General features: G+C 44.7%; 1 protein-coding gene across 4 annotated transcripts; it reads left to right on the top strand.

Annotated features, from left to right (window-relative positions):
• The first annotated feature begins 2580 nt into the window (after positions 1-2580).
• Positions 2581-18543, top strand: VLDLR (very low density lipoprotein receptor). 4 transcript variants are annotated; one of them, XM_062599147.1, is made up of 19 exons: positions 2581-2834; positions 8102-8221; positions 9167-9289; positions 10211-10333; positions 11664-12035; positions 12123-12260; positions 12345-12467; positions 12927-13046; positions 13123-13248; positions 13590-13761; positions 14104-14328; positions 14489-14607; positions 14936-15075; positions 15205-15346; positions 15687-15833; positions 16754-16843; positions 17209-17286; positions 17401-17570; positions 17893-18543. In XM_062599147.1, the coding sequence occupies exons 1-19, from the start codon at positions 2705-2707 to the stop codon at positions 17926-17928; spliced, it is 2694 nt and encodes an 897-aa protein (XP_062455131.1). In that variant the 5' UTR covers positions 2581-2704; the 3' UTR covers positions 17929-18543. The 4 variants fall into 4 exon arrangements, with proteins under 4 accessions (XP_062455131.1, XP_062455132.1, XP_062455129.1 ...); XM_062599148.1 differs by having other exon boundaries at positions 2582-2834; positions 12138-12260; XM_062599145.1 differs by lacking the exon at positions 16754-16843 and having other exon boundaries at positions 2651-2834.
• The last annotated feature ends 4998 nt before the right edge of the window (positions 18544-23541 follow it).

Genomic DNA, 23541 nt, shown 5'->3' with positions numbered 1-23541 from the left:
CTCACAGCTGCAGGAAAAGTCCAACTCAAAGAGATATTGCGAAAACCAAAAGAGACTTACGGCCTCGCATGGGAACACGGTAAAAGTTACAGCATTTCCCAGACTGGTGACAAAAGGACTTACAGTTACCAAGGCCAACTGGCACAGCAAACTCAGGCAGTCCCCAAACCCTTAGACCCTATGGGGTGGTTTGATTTTACGCTATCACTAGCATATCTTTTCATACAGAGCATAGCCGTTCCCCACAGTGTGCAATATTCCCAGTAGAAACCCATCTTTTTATTCGAGTTCCCCTGTACAGATATACTCTGGCTTGAATTCTTGGGTGTATGAACAAAGTGACACAATAATTCACGGCACATACTGTGGACCTCCCGCCCCATACACCTTCCTCTTGCCACATGAAACAAGACTCTGGCTGGCACGAAGGCACAAAACCTCAGTGCCGAAGGCTCCAGGCTCCCGTGGATCTCACAGATTTCTGTGCAGGGCTACCTGTCCTTTCCTTACCCCCCCCCAAAAAAAAAAAAAAAAAAAAAAAAAAAAAAACAAAAAAACAGTCAGGATGGCATCTGGAAGGAAAAGATCTTTTCTGCCTGAGATCCTTTTCTAGAGATTCCACCCCAGCCTGGGGATGATCAGATTTCTGCAGTCATAGCTGCATTGTAATATGGTTGAAGTGCCAACAAACATTTAAAGCAAAGTTCTGGTCTGGACCCCAAAGCCTCAGACGTGCGCAGGAGCAAATACATCCAGGAAGATGTGTTGCTTCTCATCATGCAGCTGGGAGCAGCCGCTCACTGAGAGGGGGAAATGCAGGGGGCACAAATCACTTTTCCCCGCTCCAGTAAATCCATACCTGCCCATAGGCACACAAGAAAGACCATTTAACTTCTCTGAGGCTACATACACACAGTTATGCCCAACCTTGCATTTCTGCAGGACTGGGGTCTCGCTGTGTGCTGCTGTGCGGTGTAAGGTTTATGAATTATTGCTGTAATGATAACAGGAGATTTGTGAGAATGCTGTTCAGTCCTAAGTACAGCAGACCATGCAACAGTGAGCACCTGACTGAAGGCAGTATGTCATGCTGAAAACCTGCAAGGAGCAGCCACATTTTCAGTGTATCACTTATACTAAGCATTTTCCTGATGACCCCACTGAACCTATTTTTCTTATTTGAAGCAGCTTATGTTTGTCAGGATGATGTCGAATCAGCTAACGCCACACGCCAGGCAGGCTAGGAAGGGAGAGTCTTTCCCCCCTGCCCCTGGCCATGAGATAGCTAGGATGCAGGGATGCAGGCAGCAGGAATTGTTCTCTTCACATGTACAGAGGTATCAGAAAAATGCATTTCAGTTGCCTAAAATAGTATCATGCCTCTTTTAACAAGTCTCTAATACACCAAATATTTGCCCATTTGGAGGATCTGGACACTCATTCATTTTATCAACTGCAACAGATAATCTGCTCTGCAGTTATTCATGCAGTGGTATGATTTGTCTTTAATGGAGTCATGATACAAATGGATGTGACTCAAGAAGGGGCCCACTCTGCAAGTAATATATAAAGAAATATGTTATAACATCTACGAAATTAGGAGTTTCAGAGATGCTTGTTTCATCAGAAAAATCATCCCCATTCCAAAGAGACTTAAAAATGATCAGGCTAATGCTATTTTAATTAAAATATTCATTTCCAAGGAATGAAGTAGCAACCACCTCTTCCCGTTTGGATTGAGTAGCTTGCTGAGGTTTATGGCTCCACCAATATACAGCAGTAACACAAAACAGCAGCTCTTATGAAAATAAATGAATAAAGCCCAGAGAATCACTGAACCTCAATTACAAATTCTAGCAGTGCTAATGAGCAAAACCAGATTTGTTTTTAAGGATCCTTCTTTTTTCCTTTCTTTCTCCAAGACATAGTTGGATGTTGGAAAGGCTACAGTCGAAGAACAAAACTACCAATTCTCTTCCTTAAATAAGAGGTTAAGTTTGTAATTAGAGGACTTTGTCATATCATTTTGTGTAATTACTAATTAACTACAATCCCTGATCACAGAATGCAGAAATAGTGATTTTCTTCCCCAGGAGCAGTGCCTGCTTTCTTTTTGAGCGCTCTGGTGGGGAGGTGGTGGGGAGGGCGGAGGAGACGGAGGCAGGGCCGAAGCACACATGTGCTCGCCCAGGCGGGGGGGGGGATCGCAGCGCCGAAATCGCCGGCACCTTCCCCCGTGGGGCAGGCGCTGTGGAGTGGTGGGAAGCACAGCACGGCCGCCCCCATGCACTCATGTACCCACGCATGCATCCACACGTGCAGCCACGCAGGCACAGAGGCGCCCGGGGGCTCCGGCTGCCGACGGGGCCGCCGCGCCGCCCCTCACCGTGCCGCCCCTCGGCGCGCCGGTGTGCGGGCGCGTCGTAGGTGCCGCGGACGAGGAAGCGGGGGCGGGCGGCGCTGGCGAGCCAACCGGGGCCCGGCGCGGTGCCGTGAGTCACCGGCGGCCGCGCACGGCGGCCCGGCAGCTGGTATAAGAGCGCCGCGGGGACACCCTCCCCCTCGTGCGTGTCCCCGGCTCCCTCCTCTCCTTCTCGCCTCTCCGACCGCCGCGCCTCCCCGCCTCTTTCTCCCTCCCTCCTTTCTTCCCTCCCTCCCTCCTTCCTTCCTCCCTCCCGTCCTTCCTCCCTTCCCCGTCGCGGCGATGCGGTCGGGCCGGCAGCGCGGAGACGGGAGCGCCTCGGCGGGAGGCGGCGGCTGGCGGCGGCGCGCGGCCCCGCGCTGGGCGCTCTGCCTGCTGCTCGCCCTGGGCTGCCTGCGCGCCGCCGCCGACGGTGAGTGCGCGGCGGGCTGCCCCCTTCTCCCCATCCCCCCAAAAATCGTATTTATTTATTTATTTCTGCGCGCCACCTCCGCCGCTCTTGCAGCCCTGGATGACGCGGGGGTTGCGCGGCGCGGCCGCCCGGGCGGGCCCGGGCTCCCACAGCCACCGCCGGCGAGCAGCGCAGTCGGCCTCTCTCCCTCCCCGCATGCCCGCTGCCGCCCCCCACCTCGGGGCGCGGGGGCTGGAGCCCCTCTGGCTTCCCCGCCCCCCGGGAGCGGCGCGCGGCCGGGTGGCCCCGGGGCCTCCGAGCCCCGCGGGAGCGGGCCGTGTTCCCGCTGCGCTGCTCTGGGAAAGCCTGTATGCCTGGCTCGTACTGGGAGGCTTGCGGGTTTCCTCCCGGGAGAAGGGATAGGAGCCCCCGGAAGGCACGCAGCGTTGGAGGTGCTGTCAAACTACTCTGCAACTTTGGCTTTGTGGCATCCAGCAGCACTGGCATGGCTCTAGTTCAAGGCCAAGTGCAACCACCATAAAGTATCTCCACCTGGTGGCAAGGTTGAGTCTTGCCAGGCCGTGGTCCCATCTTGCAAGTGTGGCGCTTGCTGGTGGCGCAGAGTGTGGCTAGCTCCAGGGTTGTCTCCTAATGTGGAAGCTGTTATCAGTGGAACATATGCATTACTTTCCACTTGACTGGAGGTAGTAATCAATTGGCTGACTCCTTCCTGAAGGAATTGGGGTCCAGGCTATGTTCCTAGGTGGGGATGGGCATCACTGTATCCATTGTATGCTGTCTGGGGTAAGCTAAGTAAACTGTTGACCTTCATCCTCGTCCCCAAATAGGCTCAGGATCTTCATTGCGTTAGCAGTGTGTGTACAGATGGCTAGGTCTTGTAGTCCTAGCAGCATGCAATACTTTGGGCAGTGGATCTGTCAGGTGTAGCACAGCTAGGGGCATAGTGCATCCAGGCCTCAAATGAGGAGCTATGGAATAAGAAAAGGAAAGTGTCTGGTCATCCATCAGTTCCCAGTCATGTACTATTTCCACATCTGCTCTGCAGCAGACAGACCTTCTCACTAGACCTCCCTAGTAAGAGGGACAAAACTGGCTGGTACTGAAACTGTTAGTCACTGTTGCCAAAAATCCCAACAAGGAGCATGAAACAAAGGGTGACAAGAGTCCACCAGAAGCGTAAGTCTTGTTCTTCCATCTGAGTTAGTGGCCCCAGCAGCTTTCTCCTACTAAAACTTATAATTGCCAGGGTTTCCAGGGAATAGAAGCTAGTTCCTGTCTGAGTTCTCACAGGGTTTCCTAATCATTACTGCAAGCTTTTCTGGGACTTGGTGTCAGATGACAGCACACAAGTGTCACATGTTTGAGGCTGCCTAGACAAGTAATCTGACAACCTGCTTAAGGGGCTGAGACGAACAGTGAGAGCAGTGAGGTAACAAGAAAGCAATTCCTAGTTTAACTTGAGCAGCTGTTGTAACTGTGCTCCTTCACCATGCACAAGTTACTACTTTAAACCAACTTCTAATAAGTATGTGTCCGGGAAACACTAATACTTATGTTAGCAATCACAGACTGTGTAGCTACTGGTTCTCCATATCTTTTTTCTTCTCTCCTCTAAGCCTTATCCCAAAGAGGAGGGAAGGTGCAAGGGTGCTTCTAGTGTACGATTCACAGGTGAACAGGAGCTTTGAATTCATGGTTAACTGGTGCTGTGCTAGAAATTGCTAAGTGTCTAATGACTGGAACTGCAACAGAGGTTGCTTCAAACAGCACTAGATTAGGCTTGTATTGTCATAACTAAATGGCTATCTGGTATTGCAGGACTGTGCTCAGCATGAGAAAAGGGACCATCCTTAGTGTCTGGAAATAACCTTTATCTTAACTGGAGCTTACTTCAAGTGGCCTTTATAGCTTGACAGCCATCTCCAGGAGCAGCAACAGATGATGACCTTTACCTTCCTGCAGTTGTGTGGGTGTTAGGTGCTCTCAGTCCTTTGCTTGTCCATGGGCTAAAAAAAGTATTTGCTCTGACATTTCATGTGGCAGAGTCTGGAGAGGTGACACTTTCTTGGAAGGGCTTCTTGCAGTAGTCAATTATAAAGTTAAAGCTGTAAGTCCAAGCTTGGTTATTGTTTCATTTCATTGTTTGTAGCTTCGCTGTTCTGTTTGGTCAAAGTGATGTTACACTTGTAATCACAATGTGCTATGTAATCTTAGCAAGCCTTATCTCTGAGTTATTCTAGTTTGAAATAGAGTAACTAAGGGCTGTGGAGTTATTTTAGGATCTCCTGAGTGGCAGGCTTAGTCTAGTATCTCTGGTATGCTATTTTGGGAAAGGTTGACTGCTCTCACTCTGAAAGCCTAGGTGAGGACACCTTGAAAACTAGCAGGAGTCAGTTATTTTGTATTTAAGTAATAGTACAGTAATAAGTGGAATAATGTGTGACCAGGATTTGCATGCAGATAGCTACCTCTGTTAGATAACTGGCCAACTTCGTTCTTAGTATAAGAGCAAGTTGATAGCCATGGCTCTGCTGGCTCTCTAAGCTGCCGGGGGTGAGCCTTCTAGCATGGCAAGATTGTACTGACTCAACAGCCTTTGACAAAACAGTGGTAGCTTTGCAAAACCATGCTATTAAAAGGTTCAGACTGATATAACTCCCATTCTGAAAAGAGGTGGAGGGTTGGAAACGTAAAGCGCATGCGGGAATAATCAATTGTTTCACGATAACTGTATTCAGAGAGTACCAGTACAAGTTGTTATGGCTTGACTGAATAAAGCACTAACTTACTTGTCAGATGCAACCTGTAAAACTGCTTAAAATACTGTCAGAACCTAATAAGTTGCTATTTCAAATTCTTTACTTCTCATGCGAGAGGAAGCAGATAAAATTGCCCTTGTTTTCTTGCTTGTATTCTGCCCAGGGCATGCCATTACCTAGTGGCTGATTGCTAGCCAATATGGTGTGAAATATATCTGTTTCAATAGGCTAAATAGCTTCCCTCTGCTTGGAAACTGTCTTATGTTTTGCATATCATACATGGAAGACGTAAAAATAACACATAGTGTTATTGGTATGGTCTGCTAAAGTTAGATGCCCTTTGCTGGCCTTGGAATGCCAAGACAAAGCACTTCCATTAAATAGTGCAATAAACCAGGGAGGAGTGGGAGTCTTGCATCATGCCAAAGACACGTGCAGCCAAAACTAGTGCATAAGCTTATACACTTCCCTGCATGCATTTCATGGAGCAGCTGTGGCTTGGCTGCTACTCTATTGACAGTTATAAGAGCTTCAAGGCATGGTAGCTTCCCTTGAGGAATGGGAGCTTCAAAACTAAAATATTTTGGAAAATGCATGTGAAGAACACTAAGCATCACACACAAAGCAGTACCTGACTCAAGTGTACTAACAAGTTTTCTCCCAACTGATAGGGATCTCAAGAAAATTAGTTCTGGAAAGTAGTGATAAATTATTATTTTGGACAGTGAGGTGGATTGAGAACTGACTGAAAGGCAGAGCTCAGAGGGTCATCATTAATGGCAAGGAGTCTAGTTGGAGGCCTGTGGCTGGTGGCGTCCCCCAGGGCTCAGTACTGGGTCCCATCCTGTTCAACTTCTTCATCAGTGACCTGGATGAGGGGACAGAGTGCATCCTCAGCAAGTTTGCTGATGATCCCAAGCTGGGAGGAGTGGCTGATACACCAGAGGGCTGTGCTGCCATTCAGAGAGACCTGGACAGGCTGGAGAGCTGGACAAAGAGGAACCTCATGAGGCTCAACAAGGGCAAGTGCAGAGTCCTGCACCCAGGGGAAGAATAACCCTGGGCACCAGTACCAGCTGGTGGCTGACCTTCTGGAGAGCAGCTCTGCAGAGAAGGACCTGGGAGTGCTGGTAGATGACAGGTTGACCATGAGTCAGCAATGTGCCTTTGTGGCCAAGAAGGCCAATTGTATCCTGGGGTGAATTAGGAAGAGTGTTGCCAGCAGGTCGACAGAGGTGATGCTGCCCCTCTCCTCAGCCCTGGGGAGGCCTCATCTTGAGTCCTGTGTCCAGTTCTGGGCTCCCCAGTACAAGAGAGACTGGAGCCACTGGAGAGAGTCCAGCGTAGGGCTACAAAGATGATCAGAGGGCTGGAGCATCTGCCCTATGAGGAACGGCTGCTGCGAGAGCTGGGCCTGTTTAACCTGGGGAAGAGAAGTCTGGAAGGGGGGATCTTATCAATGTGTACAAGCATCTGAAGGGAGGGTGTCAAGGGGATGGGGACAAACTCTTTTCAGTTGTCCCATGTGACAGCACAAGAGGCAATGGGCAGAAACTGAAGCACAGGAAGTTCTGCCTGAACGTGAGGGGGAATTTTTTCACTGTGAGAGTGACAGAGCACTGGAACAGGTTGCCCAGAGAGGTTGTGGAGTCTCTTTCTCTGGAGATCTTCAAGGCCCGCCTTGATGCAACCCTGTCTACCGTGGTCTAGGTGACCCTGCTGAGCAGGGAGGTTGGACTAGATGATCTCTAGAGGTCCCTTCCAACCTTACTGAGTCTATGATTCTATGATTATTGTGCTCTCTTAACCTCATGTTTGACCCTGCCTTAATAAGGAAGACCTAGATAAGTCTCATGAGGAGTCTGGTCTTCAGACTCATTTCTCATACATATAGGAACTTCTTTTGGTGCTCTTGTTTGAGGACTTTATTAACAACCAGATGGTGGCAAAGAGCTATGTCCTCCATGATCATTTTCCAGACTGCAGGGCTTCTGCTGCTGGAGGAACTTATGTCAAGAAAAACTGTTGTTCAACTGCTGGGCAGATTGCTAAACTATCTTACTGCAGACATGTCAGGGATCCTGTTACAGTGTATTAGCAGCAGAGTACTGAAATGCTAATCCAACTTGATGTCAGGCACATTTGAACCTGGTTTGCTCAAAGTTTGAAGAGCTTTGAGAATGAAGTACTGGGCTTCAGAGAGCAAAAATCATGTGTGCATGCATCCCACTACCACTTGTGAATCTGCAAAGCTCAGTAGTGAGACCACTGAGGATGGCTTACCGCTGTCCTGCAGGCATGCTGTCATACTGCTTAGTCTGCGCCTGTGCTCTGAAAACTTCTGTTCTCCTGTCATGATTATGATGACTACAGCCAAAAGTCTTGGAGCTCAGATCTGGTCTCATGCTAATTTATTCTCTTTATTAAGCTGGTTATCTTCCCCTGCTGCTGATACCAAGAAGTATTGCTAAAACAGTATCAGGGCTCAAGTTTCTCTTCTCATTGAAGGTGCAAGAGCAAAATGTGAGGAATCCCAATTTGCGTGTAGTAATGGACGCTGTATTCCTTTACTCTGGAAATGTGATGGTGATGAAGACTGTTCAGATGGCAGTGATGAGATGACTTGTGGTAAGTACCAGGCAAAAGCAATATCTCTATATTAGTTCTTGGTAATTAGCCTTGATGTTAGTGGAGAAGATTTGATGGTGTCTTGGGGACAGAGCTGCTTGTCCTGTCCAGCACCTCCATTGCCAGATGGAATACAGAGCAAAGGACAAATTCTCTACATGCCTTGTATCCCTCTGATATAGTTAAAATTCACTGAATGCTGAAAATCTGCTGGACTTGGTGCTGAGGTAAAAGCTCATGACCAGAACTCTTAATTTTCCAGGATAATCATTATGAAGAACAGACTGCAATGCTTTTCTAGTATTGCTTTAAGATGTGGTAGAAATTAGCTGCTGTTAGCACTTAGATACTGGTTAATCCGTGATTAAATATCTTTTCTTCTGTATGAAAATGATTCTGTTCAGCCTCTATAAAGACTAAATCTGTGTCTGGCTGGCAACTCTTGCTTTAAACACACTTGGATACAAGGGTAGGTGACCAGATGTAATTAGACAAGGCAAAATACACTCCCTGGCCAACACTGGTGTGGTTGAACAGTTTAGACCTACTTGAGTAGACTGACAGTTACCTCAGGACTATATAACACTGCACTTCTAGTGCCACTGCATGCCAAATGCCTTGATAATAAACTGTTAGAGTTTAAAATCCAAATATAATCTTGCTGCAACTCAGGTTTGTTCCAAGTAGCAATTCTTCTAGCAGTCTGGTCACCCTTAACAGCAGCACTTCTTCAGTGTGTACTTGCAGGAAGATTCTCTGTGCACTGGTGTAATTCTCTAAGAGGTGTTAAGCAGTGCTGTCATTAAGACTGGTGGAAGAAGGCATCAGGCACTCAAGAGATGGAGGTGCTACATCACTTGACTGGAGCAGCAGAGCGCTTCTCTCACTGCAACAAACAAGCTTAGCTCTGGTATCTGAACAAGTGGCTGTCCTTCTCCCTTGCAGTAAAGAAGACATGTGCTGAATCTGATTTTGTGTGCAACAGTGGTCAGTGTGTGCCTAACAGGTGGCAGTGTGATGGGGATCCGGACTGTGAGGATGGATCTGATGAGAGTCCTGAGCTGTGCCGTAAGTGAGCCTGGCCCAACAGTGCTGGTGGGGAAACTGGGGGCGTGTGGAAAGGGGAGGAAGTGTTTTGAGTTCATACCTGCCTGGGGTTTGGCTTTTGTCCTACAAGAAGGAAGTGCTTGCTCTGGAGAGCACCTGTGTAGCTTGGCAGCGGCCACATCAGGAACTTGACAAGACTTCTTATTAAAAGGTCTCAGAAATGAGAGGGAGATCTGCCCTCATGGTTGATAGCTGATAGCAAGGTTCACCAAGATTTTCCTATCAGTGAGGAGCAGTAAGCACACGAGAGCCTTAAGTATTGCAGTGGCTTGTTCACTGAGTGAACAAGAAGACTCTTGAAACTCGAGAAACCTCTAAGAAAACTAGCTGTAAAATAGCCAGACCTAGAACAGGAACTAGGTGACTGAATATACGTGGGGAAGAAAGCAAAAGTCTGACTAGAAGCTCTTGAAATATGCTCCAGTCTTAACTGTTTTAACTAATTTAGGAATATAGATCCTGTTGATCTATAAAACTTCACTTGTCTGTATCAGTGGAAGCTGCACTGAGAAGCAATCTCCATACTTCAGCCCCAAGCCCTACTGCACTTTGGCATTACTGCTGCATGCTGTCTGCAACTGCATGTTACAGCTCAACCTTCTGCAATATAGCTAGTGCACAATAACAAGTAACAAAGCTACCACCACAAAGGGACTCCTAATGTATTAGGAACTGAAGTGTTCTTTTTTTAACTGAATAGTACAGACTGAAGTAACATCTTCTGTGACGTGGCCATTGATTTAGATGGATGCTGACACCTAACTGCAATTGGGTTTGAAGCTGGAGCCTTTTAGGCTCAACTTCAGGAGGACTGCTAAAACCCAAGATCAGTAGTTCTTAAGTTTCAGGACTCTTAAATTGAACTTAAACTTTTTTCAATAGATATGAGAACATGCCGGGTAAATGAAATCAACTGTGGTCCTCAGTCAACCCAGTGTATCCCAATGTCCTGGAAATGTGATGGTGAAAGAGACTGTGACAGTGGAGAAGATGAAGAGAATTGTGGTAAGGGAAGAAAGAAATGGTGGCTGCATAACTCTATTTGAAATTGACTTGACCTGAAAGGAGCTAGCTGGGCAGTATACCTGGGAAGATAAATCTCTCATAGTGTAAACATTTCCTTAACACTATATTCATGTTTGTGTTGTAGACTTGTTCTAACACTCCTGTATCTTCCTAAGTTAAGGAGTACAGCAATATAATGGTCAACACTTACTGTCAAAACCAGCCAAAAATCACAGTAGTCATAGGCTTAGTTGCCTATCAAGCAAACCATCACAACTTGCTCGCTGCAGAGTTTCTCAGCAAGCAGCATTAGCTGGTGATTATGTTAACAACCTTGTCTCTTAAAAATAAGGTAGTGACTTGTAACCAAGCTGTAGGAAGCAGCTGATTTGCTCAGTACTCCAGGCTGGTGTATTTTGCACACTTGTCTGAAAGTACAGACTAGGGGACTGGTCTGAAGTGTTGCAAGGGACAACTCCAGGGCAGTACTCCAGTGAAGATGCAACTGCCAGCCTCAGTGCAGCATTCCTGGTTCGTTCTGATGAACTACTAACACAGCAGTTGCCTAAGGTGAACCAAAAGTTTGTGAGCAAAGCCTCAGGGTTGACTTCTGTCAGGCTAACAGAATACTGAACTCTAGACTTCCGCTCAACATCCATGGGGTAGCTGCCATTCTTGGCAAGCAAGTGCCTTTATCTGACAAGTAAATCTTCAGGCAGTGTTTAATGGAGCTGGTAAAATTATCAGCCTAGGCATACTGAGCTGCTAGCTACACTGCTACAAAAAGAGCATAATTGGTACTGCTGTAAGTTGTGTGGATGTGCTAAATGCCACAGGATCAAGTGGTGCAAGATCTTGATCTGTTATCCCCAGTAATCCAGGCCAAAGGCCACTGTTCTCCTGGGGACCAGCACAAAGCACTTCAATTTCAAACTGCAGTGCATGCTGACCATCTGGCTGTCTAAACCATAGTCTGGATTCCACAGATGGCAATTCTCTTACCTTCTATCTCTGATTCACAGAGTCTGTTCTCCCAGAGGCTAGCACTCTGAAGCAGAACAGCCTAGCTGCTTCAGAAAAGTTATCTTCACTCAGTAGCACAACTGATGCCTCTTGCTCATTATAACAACTAAGATAATAAAGACTGTCTCTGCAGAGCTCAGCTGGCCACCTACAGGACACTTGGGCTCTCCCAGAGCCTTACACAGGATGCTGACCTACTGTCGGGAACTGATGATGAAGCAAAGAACCTTGCAAAGTAAAAATACTCTTCATAAGAAAATCTGCCTTCTTGTGATAATCTGCTAATCTCTTACTCCTGTTACTCCAGGCAATGTGACTTGTAATCCAGCAGAGTTCACATGCAGTAGTGGGCAGTGTATTTCCAAAAGCTTCGTCTGCAATGGCCAAGATGACTGCAGCGATGGTAGTGACGAGCTGGAGTGCGCGCCCCCAACCTGTGGTGCTCATGAGTTCCAGTGCAAGAGCTCCACCTGCATCCCTATCAGCTGGGTGTGTGATGATGATGCCGACTGTTCTGACCAGTCTGATGAATCTCTAGAGCAATGTGGCCGCCAGCCTGCCCCTCCTGTGAAGTGCTCTGCCAGTGAGGTGCAGTGCGGCTCGGGTGAATGTATCCATAAGAAGTGGCGCTGTGATGGAGATCCTGACTGCAAGGATGGGAGTGATGAAATCAACTGCCGTAAGTTAACTTACTTCTTCCTCTAAAGAAGGTGCTCCTTCGCTCCTGTCCGTTCCTTCAGCAGACCATTGGAATTTAACTCTGTAGTGGCTCTATCCTTAGCTTCTCGGACCTGTAGACCAGACCAGTTCAGATGTGAAGATGGGAACTGTATCCATGGGAGTAGGCAATGTAATGGTGTGAGAGACTGTCTGGATGGCACTGATGAAGCCAGTTGTAATAATGGTAAGTGTGGAATTAAGCAAGGATAAAGATGGCACAGAATCTCTGTTGAAATTGGTGGTCTCCTCACAGTCTTCATTATCTCAGTCATTCAGTGCTCTGGACCTGGCAAATTCAAGTGCAGAAGTGGAGAGTGCATAGACATCAGTAAAGTGTGTAACCAGCAGAGGGATTGCAAGGACTGGAGCGATGAGCCCCTCAAGGAGTGTAGTAAGTGAACAAACTCATTGCACAATGTTGGCTGCTAGGCAGACTTGGATACTGCTTCTGAGTTGTTGGCTGTCAGCCTGTGGGATGCTTATCTGTGTTTTTCTTCTTAACAAGAAAACCAAAAGCAATCCAGTCAGTAGGCTAGCTTTACCCTAGCCCAGTAAGCTACTGGGATGACTTCTCAATGACTACAAGGCACTTGGAAAGCACTAAAACTCTGCTGAAGCTTCCAGGAGCTTCAGTCTTGGTCTATTGCTACCAGCTTGTAACATAAGCAACATGATGATGATAGCTGAGCAAATACGGATCTTGAGAAGGCTCTCTTGCACGTGACTTCAAGTGCCAATGGAGTTGGGGCAGGTATCATTAGAGGATATATGGATATCTGGTGGACTACTCCAGGACAAAAATTTAAGTGTGTCTTTAAGATCTAAGAACAAGACAATTCTTCTCTTCTAGACATAAATGAATGTCTGGTGAACAACGGTGGATGCTCTCATATCTGCAGAGACCTTGTTATTAGCTATGAATGTGACTGCCCAGCTGGGTTTGAACTTGTAGATAGGAGAACATGTGGAGGCAAGTATCAGCTGTGTTAATCTAGACCCCACTGATGTTGTTGGATAAGAACAAATGAGTTATGTTGTCTTTGCAGATATTGATGAGTGCCAAAACCCTGGTATCTGTAGTCAAATTTGCATCAATCTGAAAGGTGGCTACAAATGTGAATGTAGTCATGGCTATCAGATGGATCTTGCTACTGGAGTGTGCAAGGCAGTGGGTAAGTTTTGGCATAAGATTTCTATACCTCCTAGGCATGAAAGCCACTTTGAAAGGAGGTAGGATATGAGTCACTACACATGCTATTGCAGGTGTTATGATGTTGATTACAAATTACATGGAGAACAGCACATAAAGACTTGAGTACTCCTGAATTCTCCTTCTACCTGATAGTCAAGTTCTGGAGGGAGAGACAGACAAGGTATGGTACAGTGAAGACCTTTGTTAGCATCCACTAGCATTAGGGGAACAGCAGATGCTGCAACTGTTAAACATGTCTTACAAGAACAGTGTGTGGCTGTTTGTCTAGAACTACAAATAACCCGTACACTCTTTTCACAGGGAAAGAGCCATGTCTGATTTTCACCAACCGCCGGGATATCAGAAAGATTGGCCTTGAAAGGAAAGAATATATTCAGCTAGTAGAGCAGCTAAGAAACACTGTAGCTCTAGATGCTGACATCGCTGAGCAAAAGCTCTATTGGGCTGATTTCAGCCAAAAAGCAATCTTCAGGTAAACAAACTGAAGACTTGGTCTCTAAATTCTAGAGTGTTTTCCCCTAAGCATCTTGCACCTTACCCAAGATACTGATCTAAACTTCAGTGCTAAGAACTAGATTGCTAATGTCCTACACCTAATGTGCAGCAGGTGCAAGTTCCAATCAATGCCTATGTTTATGCTAATTACACTTCCTATTAACTGTTGCCAAGATTGAATGAGAAAGCACCTTGTGTAAAGTTGCAAGCACGTTTCCTAGATTGTCTGTGTAAGATCTGTGTGTCATATTTGCTGAGTCATACCAAACAGCACTACCTGTGGAAGGAGTGGTGAAAGCAAGTAATTCTTGTCTTCTAGTGCCTCTGTTGATAGCCGTGACAAAGTTGGAAAACACATCAGAATCCTAGACAACATACAGAGCCCAGCTGGAATTGCTGTTGACTGGATTTACAAGAACATCTACTGGACTGACTCAGCTGCAAAGATCATTTCAGTGGCTAGCCTAGATGGCATGAAAAGGAAGACTCTGTTTTTCTCTGAGCTAAGAGAACCAGCTTCCATAGCTGTAGATCCTCTCTCTGGGTGAGTATGTGTCCTGATTCTCTAAAAATACGAGACCTGCAAGCTTATCTGTGTCCTTATAATTGACTTTGGTATCCTTTATCTAGCTACTTGTTAAATGGTTACAAGTAATACTACACAGTACTCTAGTGCATCATACAACATAAATTCTACTTCACAGCTTTATGTACTGGTCAGACTGGGGTGAGCCAGCAAAAATTGAGAAAGCAGGAATGAACGGATTTGACAGACAGCAGCTTGTGACAACAGAAATCCAGTGGCCTAATGGAATTGCTCTAGGTATGTTGAACTGGTTCTCCTTCAGAGACCTATTTGCAGAGAATAGTAAGTTCTAGCATGCCTGAAGACATTCCAGCAAGCAAAGGTACTTTTGCAGATACTGAAATAGTAAACTTCCTTGCCTGGCTTTATTCTGAGGCGCAGGCCACTGAGGCAGCACTGTAGCAGGCCTTCTGCATTCCCATATGAAAAGAGATTAGGGTAAAAGTGCAACAATGCTTGAACTTGTATTTCTGCTTTTGCAGAATATTCTAGATGTCTTCTCCATGTAGATACTGATTTTTTTTCCCTCCTTTTTTCCCTTCCCTCTCCCCTCTGCCTCCCATAGATCTTGTAAAAAGCCGTCTGTACTGGCTTGATTCTAAACTGCATATGCTGTCCAGCGTGGACTTGAATGGCCAGGACCGTAGACTTGTGCTAAAGTCTCATATGTTTCTTCCCCATCCTCTTGCTGTAACAATATTTGAGGTAAGAATAGCTTTTGGTACTCCTTGTGTCTGACCTCGTGTTTTTGCTGGTGCATAGCTAACAACTATGCTGCAATAGCTGACTGAAACTAACCCAAATGTAATGGGATGCAATGATTCTGTCTTCTAGGACCGAGTGTACTGGATTGATGGGGAGAATGAGGCAGTCTATGGTGCCAACAAATTTACCGGATCTGAATTGGTTACCCTAGTAAACAACCTCAATGATGCACAGGACATCATTGTGTATCATGAACTTGTTCAGCCTTCAGGTATCTCCCATATGGTTTGTAGTTATGTCAGTGTATACTTATGTGTGAAGACTGCCCTGTTTGGGTGGTGGTAATCAAGCTGCTAGAGAAGCTTGGGAAAATTTCATTCACCTGTGCAGTTTTCTAGTTCTATGCTGTGCATGTTGCTCCTAGCATAGGTGCCCTCACTGGAATTGAGAGAAGGGGTAGCTGCAATGCCTCTTGCTCAGCCAGAGTAGGCACAAGACTACCTTGCAGAGAGAAGTTACTCTAGAACAGCAATGACTGAATAAAAAGTTGTGCTATACTTATTAGCATGAAGGCTCACTCTGGGCAGTTTAAAATTAATTTGTACCAACAGGCAAGAACTGGTGCGAAGACAATATGGCAAATGGACGCTGTAGCTATCTGTGCCTGCCTGCTCCTCAGATAAATGAACACTCTCCAAAGTATACCTGTGCATGTCCTGCTGGCTACTTCTTGCAAGAGGATGGTCTGAGATGTGCAGGTATAGTAATACGACTCAAATATTTTCTAGGCTGGACAAGGAAAGGAATGGGGGTACTGAATCTGTAAGATGCCACCATGGCAATCTAGATAGCATATGTTATTGCATGGGTTAGTCTGATGTAATTTGTCTTCAAGGGGGTGATCCTCTAGCATGCATTAAGCAGCCACTTAGTCTGCAGTGCTGTTCAAAGTCCATGCTTGGCTTCTGCATCATCATCACTTGCAATAATACTTTGGAGCTCCATGGCTTTCTGCAGACAGCAAGCACATGCGTAAATACACCTAGCCCCCTTCTCATAACATAAGGGCTATATAGGCTAAGTATAAACTAATATGACTCTACAGTATATAAACACACCATGCTGAAAACTGACAGGCTGTGCAAGGAAGATCTTTCCAGGTCCAAACAGGCTACCGCTATCCAGAGCGCTGACTATGTGGCAGGCTTGCCTGTGCAGTCTAGTGCAACTAGACAGTGCAAAGTACCACTTGCGCTGTCACATGTTGACTCTGACTGCAACAGCCAGACTATACAATGTGAGGACCCTTTGCCCTCAGTTGGTGAAACTAGTGAGTGCTCTAAAGGATTGATACATATACATACACATATCTTGACCAAATCCAAATTGCATCCAGAAAATAGGTATTGAGGGATAGGGTAGCTAATGGTTTTAATGATTCCCTCTGTAAATACATGTAGGTTATGCATGATAACTGTCTAACCTGGTTCTTAAAGTTTTTGATTAAAAAAAATTATAGGTGAGGGTGGACTTACTAGTGAAATAACTGTCATTGTTTCCAATTAAGCTAACAAGCTGCATGATCATTCTGCCATCTGCTAAACGTTTGCCACCATGGATGTCATAGCTAAGCCATTTCAGAACTTCAGGATTAACTGGGTTCTTGATCTATAATTAGTTTCAGGTACTGGAACAACTGTGGCTTACACTGAGGCTAAAGATGCCAGCACGACAGAAAAATCTCCAACTGTTGGACTAGTTCCTGGAGGTACTGGTCCCAATAACTCAAAATGTTAAACATTGCAAAAGCTAAATACAAGCTGACCCACTAGCCTACTTGAAACTTTTCTCCTCTGCATGCAAACAGAGAATACAGGTCATGTATGTAGTCCAAATACAACAGCCACAGCCTGCTGTGATGAAAAGAATTGGTTCACTTTATGACAGTGGGAAACCCATAGTGTCTGTGATGTCCCAGGAGTGCTCAGAAGATGGGCAATAAAAAAAAAATCTTTTAAGATAGGATGAAGCCTGTTAGGCTGTTCTTGCAATGCATTACTGAGAAAGTGCCTGCATCTGACTAAGCCTGCCCTGTCAGTAAGCAGCCTCACTGTTTTGTAAATTTTCATGCAGGATTCAACATCAGTGGCACAGTGTCTGAAGTAGCTGCTGCCAGAGGGACATCGGCAGCCTGGGCTGTTCTTCCTATCCGTGAGTACAGCATTCACTAGCATTTGGGCCCCCCTGTTGTGGGATAAGCCTCCATTTAGTCTGGAGTTTGACCTGACACTGCTCAATGCTTACAATACTTTTCTTTCTCTGAAGTATTGCTGGTGATGGCTGCAATAGCTGGCTACTTCATGTGGCGTAACTGGCAACACAAAAACATGAAAAGCATGAATTTTGATAATCCTGTCTATCTGAAAACAACAGAAGAGGACCTCACAATTGATATTGGAAGACATAGCAGTTCAGTAGGCCATACCTATCCTGCAGTAAGTAGACTTGCCTGAGGCTCTTGGTTAATCTTTTGGGCTGTGGACAGCAAAGACCAATAAATAATATCTGACTCAAATTTGGGAGAAGTCTCTGCTTTCAAAAGCAGAGACTTACTAGCTGCAGCCCAAGTGCTGTGCTGAATAGGCTGAGAGCTCATCCTTTTAATCAAGACTGAAGTTGTAGCAAGTGTCTACTCTCCTATGCCTGGCGTGGAGTAATCCATAGCTGAATTGATCGTTACCCAGCAGAACTAGGTCCTATTTTTTTTAGACTGCCCTATAGTGAGCTGTGGCTAACTCTTGTTTTTTTTTTGTACAGATATCTGTTGTGAGTACAGATGATGATATGGCGTGAGCATTGGATCAGCAATCTCTTTGAGTTTACTTGTATTTTACATTTTTGGGGATAATAACCAGTCTTGTGGCTGAGACTTCCTCCATTCTTGGAAGAATGAAGATACTTTCTGTATGTATGGAACACTTATGTAAATACCTATTTTATACAGCTTAACAACAAACCTTGTAAATACCTGTCCACAACAATTCAGCTTTTAGTGGTTACAGTTTTTATCAGTAACCCTTGAATTGGTCAGTCAGTAACACCACTGGCCAAATATAAAGCACTTTCCATAGAAAGCCATATTCCAGCCACAACTTGTGCTATAGTGTAACACCTGTACATATGTGTATAGGCCACTTGTAAATATTCCTAGAGAATCACTATTAAGCACTTTGAAATACTTCCAATGTAAATTATTGTACACTGTCTTTTTTCAATGGTTGGGACAATGGCAATAGGAAAAAAACGGGTTACTATGATTGCCAAAAATTTGTAAACATGAGTAATTTTGTATGTATGACTGAAACAATCTTGTCTGTTACCTCTTAGAGGTATACAGGTATGAATGTTCTTTGAAAAACCACTGTAAATTTAAGTGCAGAGGAGGGGATAATAAATAATGAAAAAAAAATCACGTTGGTCTTCCTTATTATGACACTACTGCAGTAAAATAGCATATGTCTTAAGTAGCCCCTGTTGATACATATTTAATGGCTGAAGTCCCCAAAAGTGCATGTCCACGTGAGCTAGTGTCCCCTTGGCTATGGTAAGATATGTCTCCTGTTGTAAGTGGGATGAGGCTGCCTATGACGACAGTCAAATGCATCAGCAAGACTGGCTTATGCGCCGTATGGCTGTTAGGGCTCTGCCTGCAGCAGATGAAGTACATGGATCTGCTGTGCTCCTCTAGTGATCTAGGTTGTACCTTGGGAGCTGATTCTTCAGCCAAAAGACCTGTTAGACCGACTCACATTAAATTGCCAGTTAATCACAGTGGCTCTAAGAGCACTGGAAGTATTGGAGCCTTCTTCGTGGCTGACCACAGGACTGATGAATAAATATATGGCTCTAGGAAGGTGGGATTCATCTCGGAGCTGGTGACTGCCTAGTACTGTGCTACTTATTCTGGTGCTAGTGGCGTGAAGTCTGTTCCTTGTTCACTGAATGAGCCTAGCTCACTGAGTAATAGGGAGGAATAAGGCATGTTAGCCTGCAAGTTCTGTAATCTTCAGGCACTTTCTTTGTGATCAATTCTGGAGCCAAGAATTGGGAAGTTTCTGCTCTTTATGATCTAACTGCTTGATAGTCTCCAACTGAGCATACGCTAGCTTTGCTAGCCAGCAGTAGCTTGCTTATCCAACACAGAAAATTGTCATTAAAGCCCTTGTTTCCTCCTCTGACGCTGCATGATTCTGGCCTTGAATTGCCACTCTCATGAAAAATGGCAGGAAGTGCTAACTTTGCTGCTCATCGTAGAGCAGGTACAATAGACAGATTAACTTCTCCCTCAAGGTGAAAAAATTGTTTGGTCTTTTGTTTGTTTTGATTGGATGTAGGTTCAAGACTACCAGTGGAAGACAGCTTGGAAAAGCTGAAGTCTTCTAGTCATGCTTTGGTGATAAGCTGGTAAATCATTGTTGATCAACGTTTCTAAAATAATAACAATAAAAAAACGCAATAGAACTTGGATCAGTTCCTGGACTTGACTTTAATGCCCATTCTTATTGCAACTGTTCTTTTGTGTATTGTGAACTCCTTTCCTCACAGATAAGGATAGCTGCCAACTTCTGCAGATGAAAAATAAGCCGTTTCTAGCAGGCTCCCAACTCTTCTGGGAGCTGAAGCTTTAGCTAACTACCTCTGGCAGCTCTTGTTTATCTCCAGACATTTTCAATATATGCAATACATGCGGACCAATATTACCTAGCAGTGATCAGGAAGTAAGGACATCTCTAAAGTTTCTGCTTAGAAGTATTTTATCTATTTTGGTGAATAGCTTCTGTGATAAGATAGGAGAAGTGTGGGGTTTTTGGTGTTCTTGTTTTTAGTAGCCTAATCTTGTAAGCATTATCAATTTTTGGATAGAACTCAATTTTTTCAATTAGATTTCTAGCTCTAGGTATTACAACAGTTGTATGGAAATGTTACAAACTCTAAAATAGATCTTTTCTTTAATTCATTTTTTTCAGCCAGCCTGTTAGTTCTGAAGTTGCATGGCAACTAAATACAGGCAAAACTCTTTGCCTCTCTGGTTTTTAGAGAGAAGATATATCTCTCCACTTTTTTGGTAAAGTTTCTTGCTATCACTGCTTTAATACCAAATGGTGCACTGGATAGACCAATAAATGTGGTCATGTTAATATTCAGTGTTGGAGTTGCAGCTTAAAACACAGTTTTCAGAAACTGAGTTAGTTTGTAGAGAAATTAAGGTCTTTGGATTTTTTTTTTTTTTTTTTACTTTACCCCACTACAATGAAAAAAATTGTGAAAAACAATACTTTAGAGCATAAACATAGTTTCTGTAGTCTACAGGACATGTAAAATTTATCCTGGTAAAATGCCTATGTATTCAAACAGCTGGAAGAAGGTGGAGTAGGGGACACTGGGCAGTAGCAAGGGATGATATAATATGACCTGTTCTTAGATGCAGGTGTGTTGGGCTCTTAATCTTTTAGGTTTATTCTACCCTGCCTTCTTCATATTATTATTATTATTAAGTTCCTGTTTATTTCTACAGAAGGCTTGGAGAGTCCTTCTGTAAAATCACATCCAACTTGAATAGAAATGCCTTCCTATCTTTAAACAACTTTTTTTTTTTTCCTGATGTCTGTGAGTCTTTGACTCCTTGCTTTATTGCTCCTTCGTGTGACTTTTTTGGCACCTAAGAAAGGTGGTATGGCTGCTCTGAGAAGCCCCTCAGGAGGAGTCTGTAGCAGTGCTGGTTGCCACTGAAATAATTCTCAGAATCTGGCAGTGTTTCAGCTTCTGTGCTACAGGTTCACGTGTTCCCACAGCAATGGGGCATCAATAACCTGTTCGGTTGGATTTTATTGGCAGCTTGACTTTTTATGCCCCTTAAAGAATTTACTGTCAATAAGATACATAAACATAGTTTCAGTGGCTTATTCAAGTAGTACTGCATACTGGCTACTTTTTTTTTTTTCTTTTTTTTTTTTTTTTGAACTCCTGCTGAATTTCAGAATCTGAAAAAATCTGAGAAAAAAAAACCTTTAAACACTCTTCAGCCACACAGTTAGTGCTGAGGTGGCTTTAAAGTTAACTTTATCTTATTCAGGTATTCACATTTCCATATTGTTACACAGTACCCCTGCTCTCCTGTCCTTTTCTACCCGTTTGATCTGCCTTTGAGCAGTAATGTAAAATCTCCAATGCCAACAAAAATAGAAGATGAGACAAAGGGAATTCTTGTGTGTTACTTCTTCTTACCTCCCTTGGATATTTGCAGTGTGCCTTTTCCTAAAGTAATTTTCTTCCTCCCCCCGCCCCCACCCATCTAATGGAAATACCTAGTTTTAGTCTACCAGATGCTTGCTGAAATACAGTGCAGATGCATTCATTTACTGTTTTGGGGTGCTGAATTCCTGCTAGATGAGATTAGGAAGGGATGGGGACAAGGAGCCAGGCTTGGAGAAATGGGATGGGAGACTTCCAATAAGGGAAACTTTATAGCTGCTGAAGCACTTTACTCCATAACTTTAGATGCAAAGTAAGGCCTGCCCCTCCTTGCTGCAGTCCCGCCACAGCAAGCCTGCAACTCATTGTCAAAGAAATGTGTTCCTCCTCCTCATTTGGACCTGATGTACCAGGCAAATGCAAGTGTGTTTTCACGTATTTGGAGTATAGTGTTTTTGCAAGAGGCATGTACGGAAATCAACTTAATGCAGTCTTGGTTTGTGATTTTCACTTTTGTTTCTCTTGAAAAAAGCTTCATAAATTACTCACATGGAATAGAAAAAAAAAAAAAAAAAAAACTAAAAGCCAGAGAGAGGCTGTGAAGTGAAGAATGGAGCTGCTGAATACCTAAAGTTAAGATTGCCTGTTAAAAGGATTCTGGTCTTATTTGTCCCTTGCACAGCCCTAATTATATCATGTGTGACCTCTGCCAACCAATGGAAAATGGTCATCTATGGTTAGAAGAAAACTAAACTCCCAAGCTGAGCAGAATCCAAAAGCCTGAATTAATCATAAGACATTTTTCAGTGCGTAATAAACTGCTTAAACATTAGTAAAACAAAAGATTTATGAGTTTTTTGTTTTTTGTTTTTTTTCCTGCAGTGATGTCCTCTGTCAAAGATTAAGCAATTTTCAGGTCCTCTTTTTCCTATGGACATGATTTCTTGGGATTGTACTTCAGATACATGAGAATGGAAATATTTTACTGTGCTGTCAGGGCGTAGATTTAAAGCTTAAATATTTGGACAGGAGCTTGAGATTAACTTAGCACTCAAAACAGTTCTTTCCCTCCAGTGGAAAGTATTTATTGTTGAAAGGTCTCTTGGAAAGGCTGACAGTGAATACGGAGGAGAACACTGTAACAGCCTGGACACAGTACTGCCTGCCCTGATGTCTCCTGTGCAGCAGCAGGTGAGAACTGGTGGGTTGGTTTGTGCAACTCCTTGATAGTTGCATTTTTCAATACTCAGGTGCATTTTTTTAAGATCGACCCTTTCTAATTTGGGAAAGGCAGCTAGTGATTTTCATGCTGTATTCTGGCTGAGGTTTTAACTGATGAATTCAGCTCTGAAGTATGTGCCTTAAGATGTCCATTCCTCTTAGGCCTGGATTCAAAAAACACTTGGCAACCTGTGTCTCATGGGGGCTTAGACTTCTAAGCAACTTGTTCAAAGAACAGGGGGAAGGTTTTGGAGAAGGTGGTCAGGAACTGTCAGCTCCTGATGAAGTTACTAAAGGTAGATCATGCCTGGTAGATCAACCTGTCGTACCTGATCCATATATAAGAAGAGAGCAGTGATGCCACCTACCTTAGTGCTAGCAAGACTCTCAGCACTGTCTCCTACGGTATTTTTATGTTCTAGTTGGGACGTTATGGTCTGAATGGGAGGACAGCTAGATAGGTAAATTGCTGGCTGAATGGCTCGGCAGGTTGTAGTTAACAGGTTGGAGTCTGCCAGGAGGACAGTAATAAGGGGTTGGCCTTGGAGCACCTCATAGCAGCTCCGACACTGACAGGGAGGGGATCAAGGAGATGTAGCCGGGCTCGGCCCAGCCTGAATGGAGCAGGGCTAGGACAGTTAACGCAGGGGGAGCACTGGAGGCTCCAGTGGGGACAGAGAGAACCGTTTCCCCTGTGGAACTGGGCCAGAGAAGGTGGGCTGGCTCTATCCTTGGAGAGTGTCCAGCTCCGACAAGGTAGAGCCCTGAGCAACCTGATCTGCCCTGTGAGTGAGCCCGCTTTGGGCAGGGAATGGGCTAGCGACCTCCCAAGGTCCCTCCAAGCCTGAACTATACTTGACTGAAAGCATACCTTTTTCACAGAAATGAGCCAAATACTATCTGAGTAGGTGTCACAGAGTTGCTGCAATACATGAAGCAGAGTCCAGGTAGCAAATATTCATACCCTTTTTGCAAAGTTTGGTCTAGGTCCGT

This window comes from Rhea pennata, chromosome Z, assembly GCF_028389875.1.
Source record: "Rhea pennata isolate bPtePen1 chromosome Z, bPtePen1.pri, whole genome shotgun sequence".
Classification (NCBI taxonomy): domain Eukaryota; kingdom Metazoa; phylum Chordata; class Aves; order Rheiformes; family Rheidae; genus Rhea; species Rhea pennata.
Note: the sequence above shows the minus strand (reverse complement) of the source record. Positions and strands in the feature narration are given on the sequence as shown.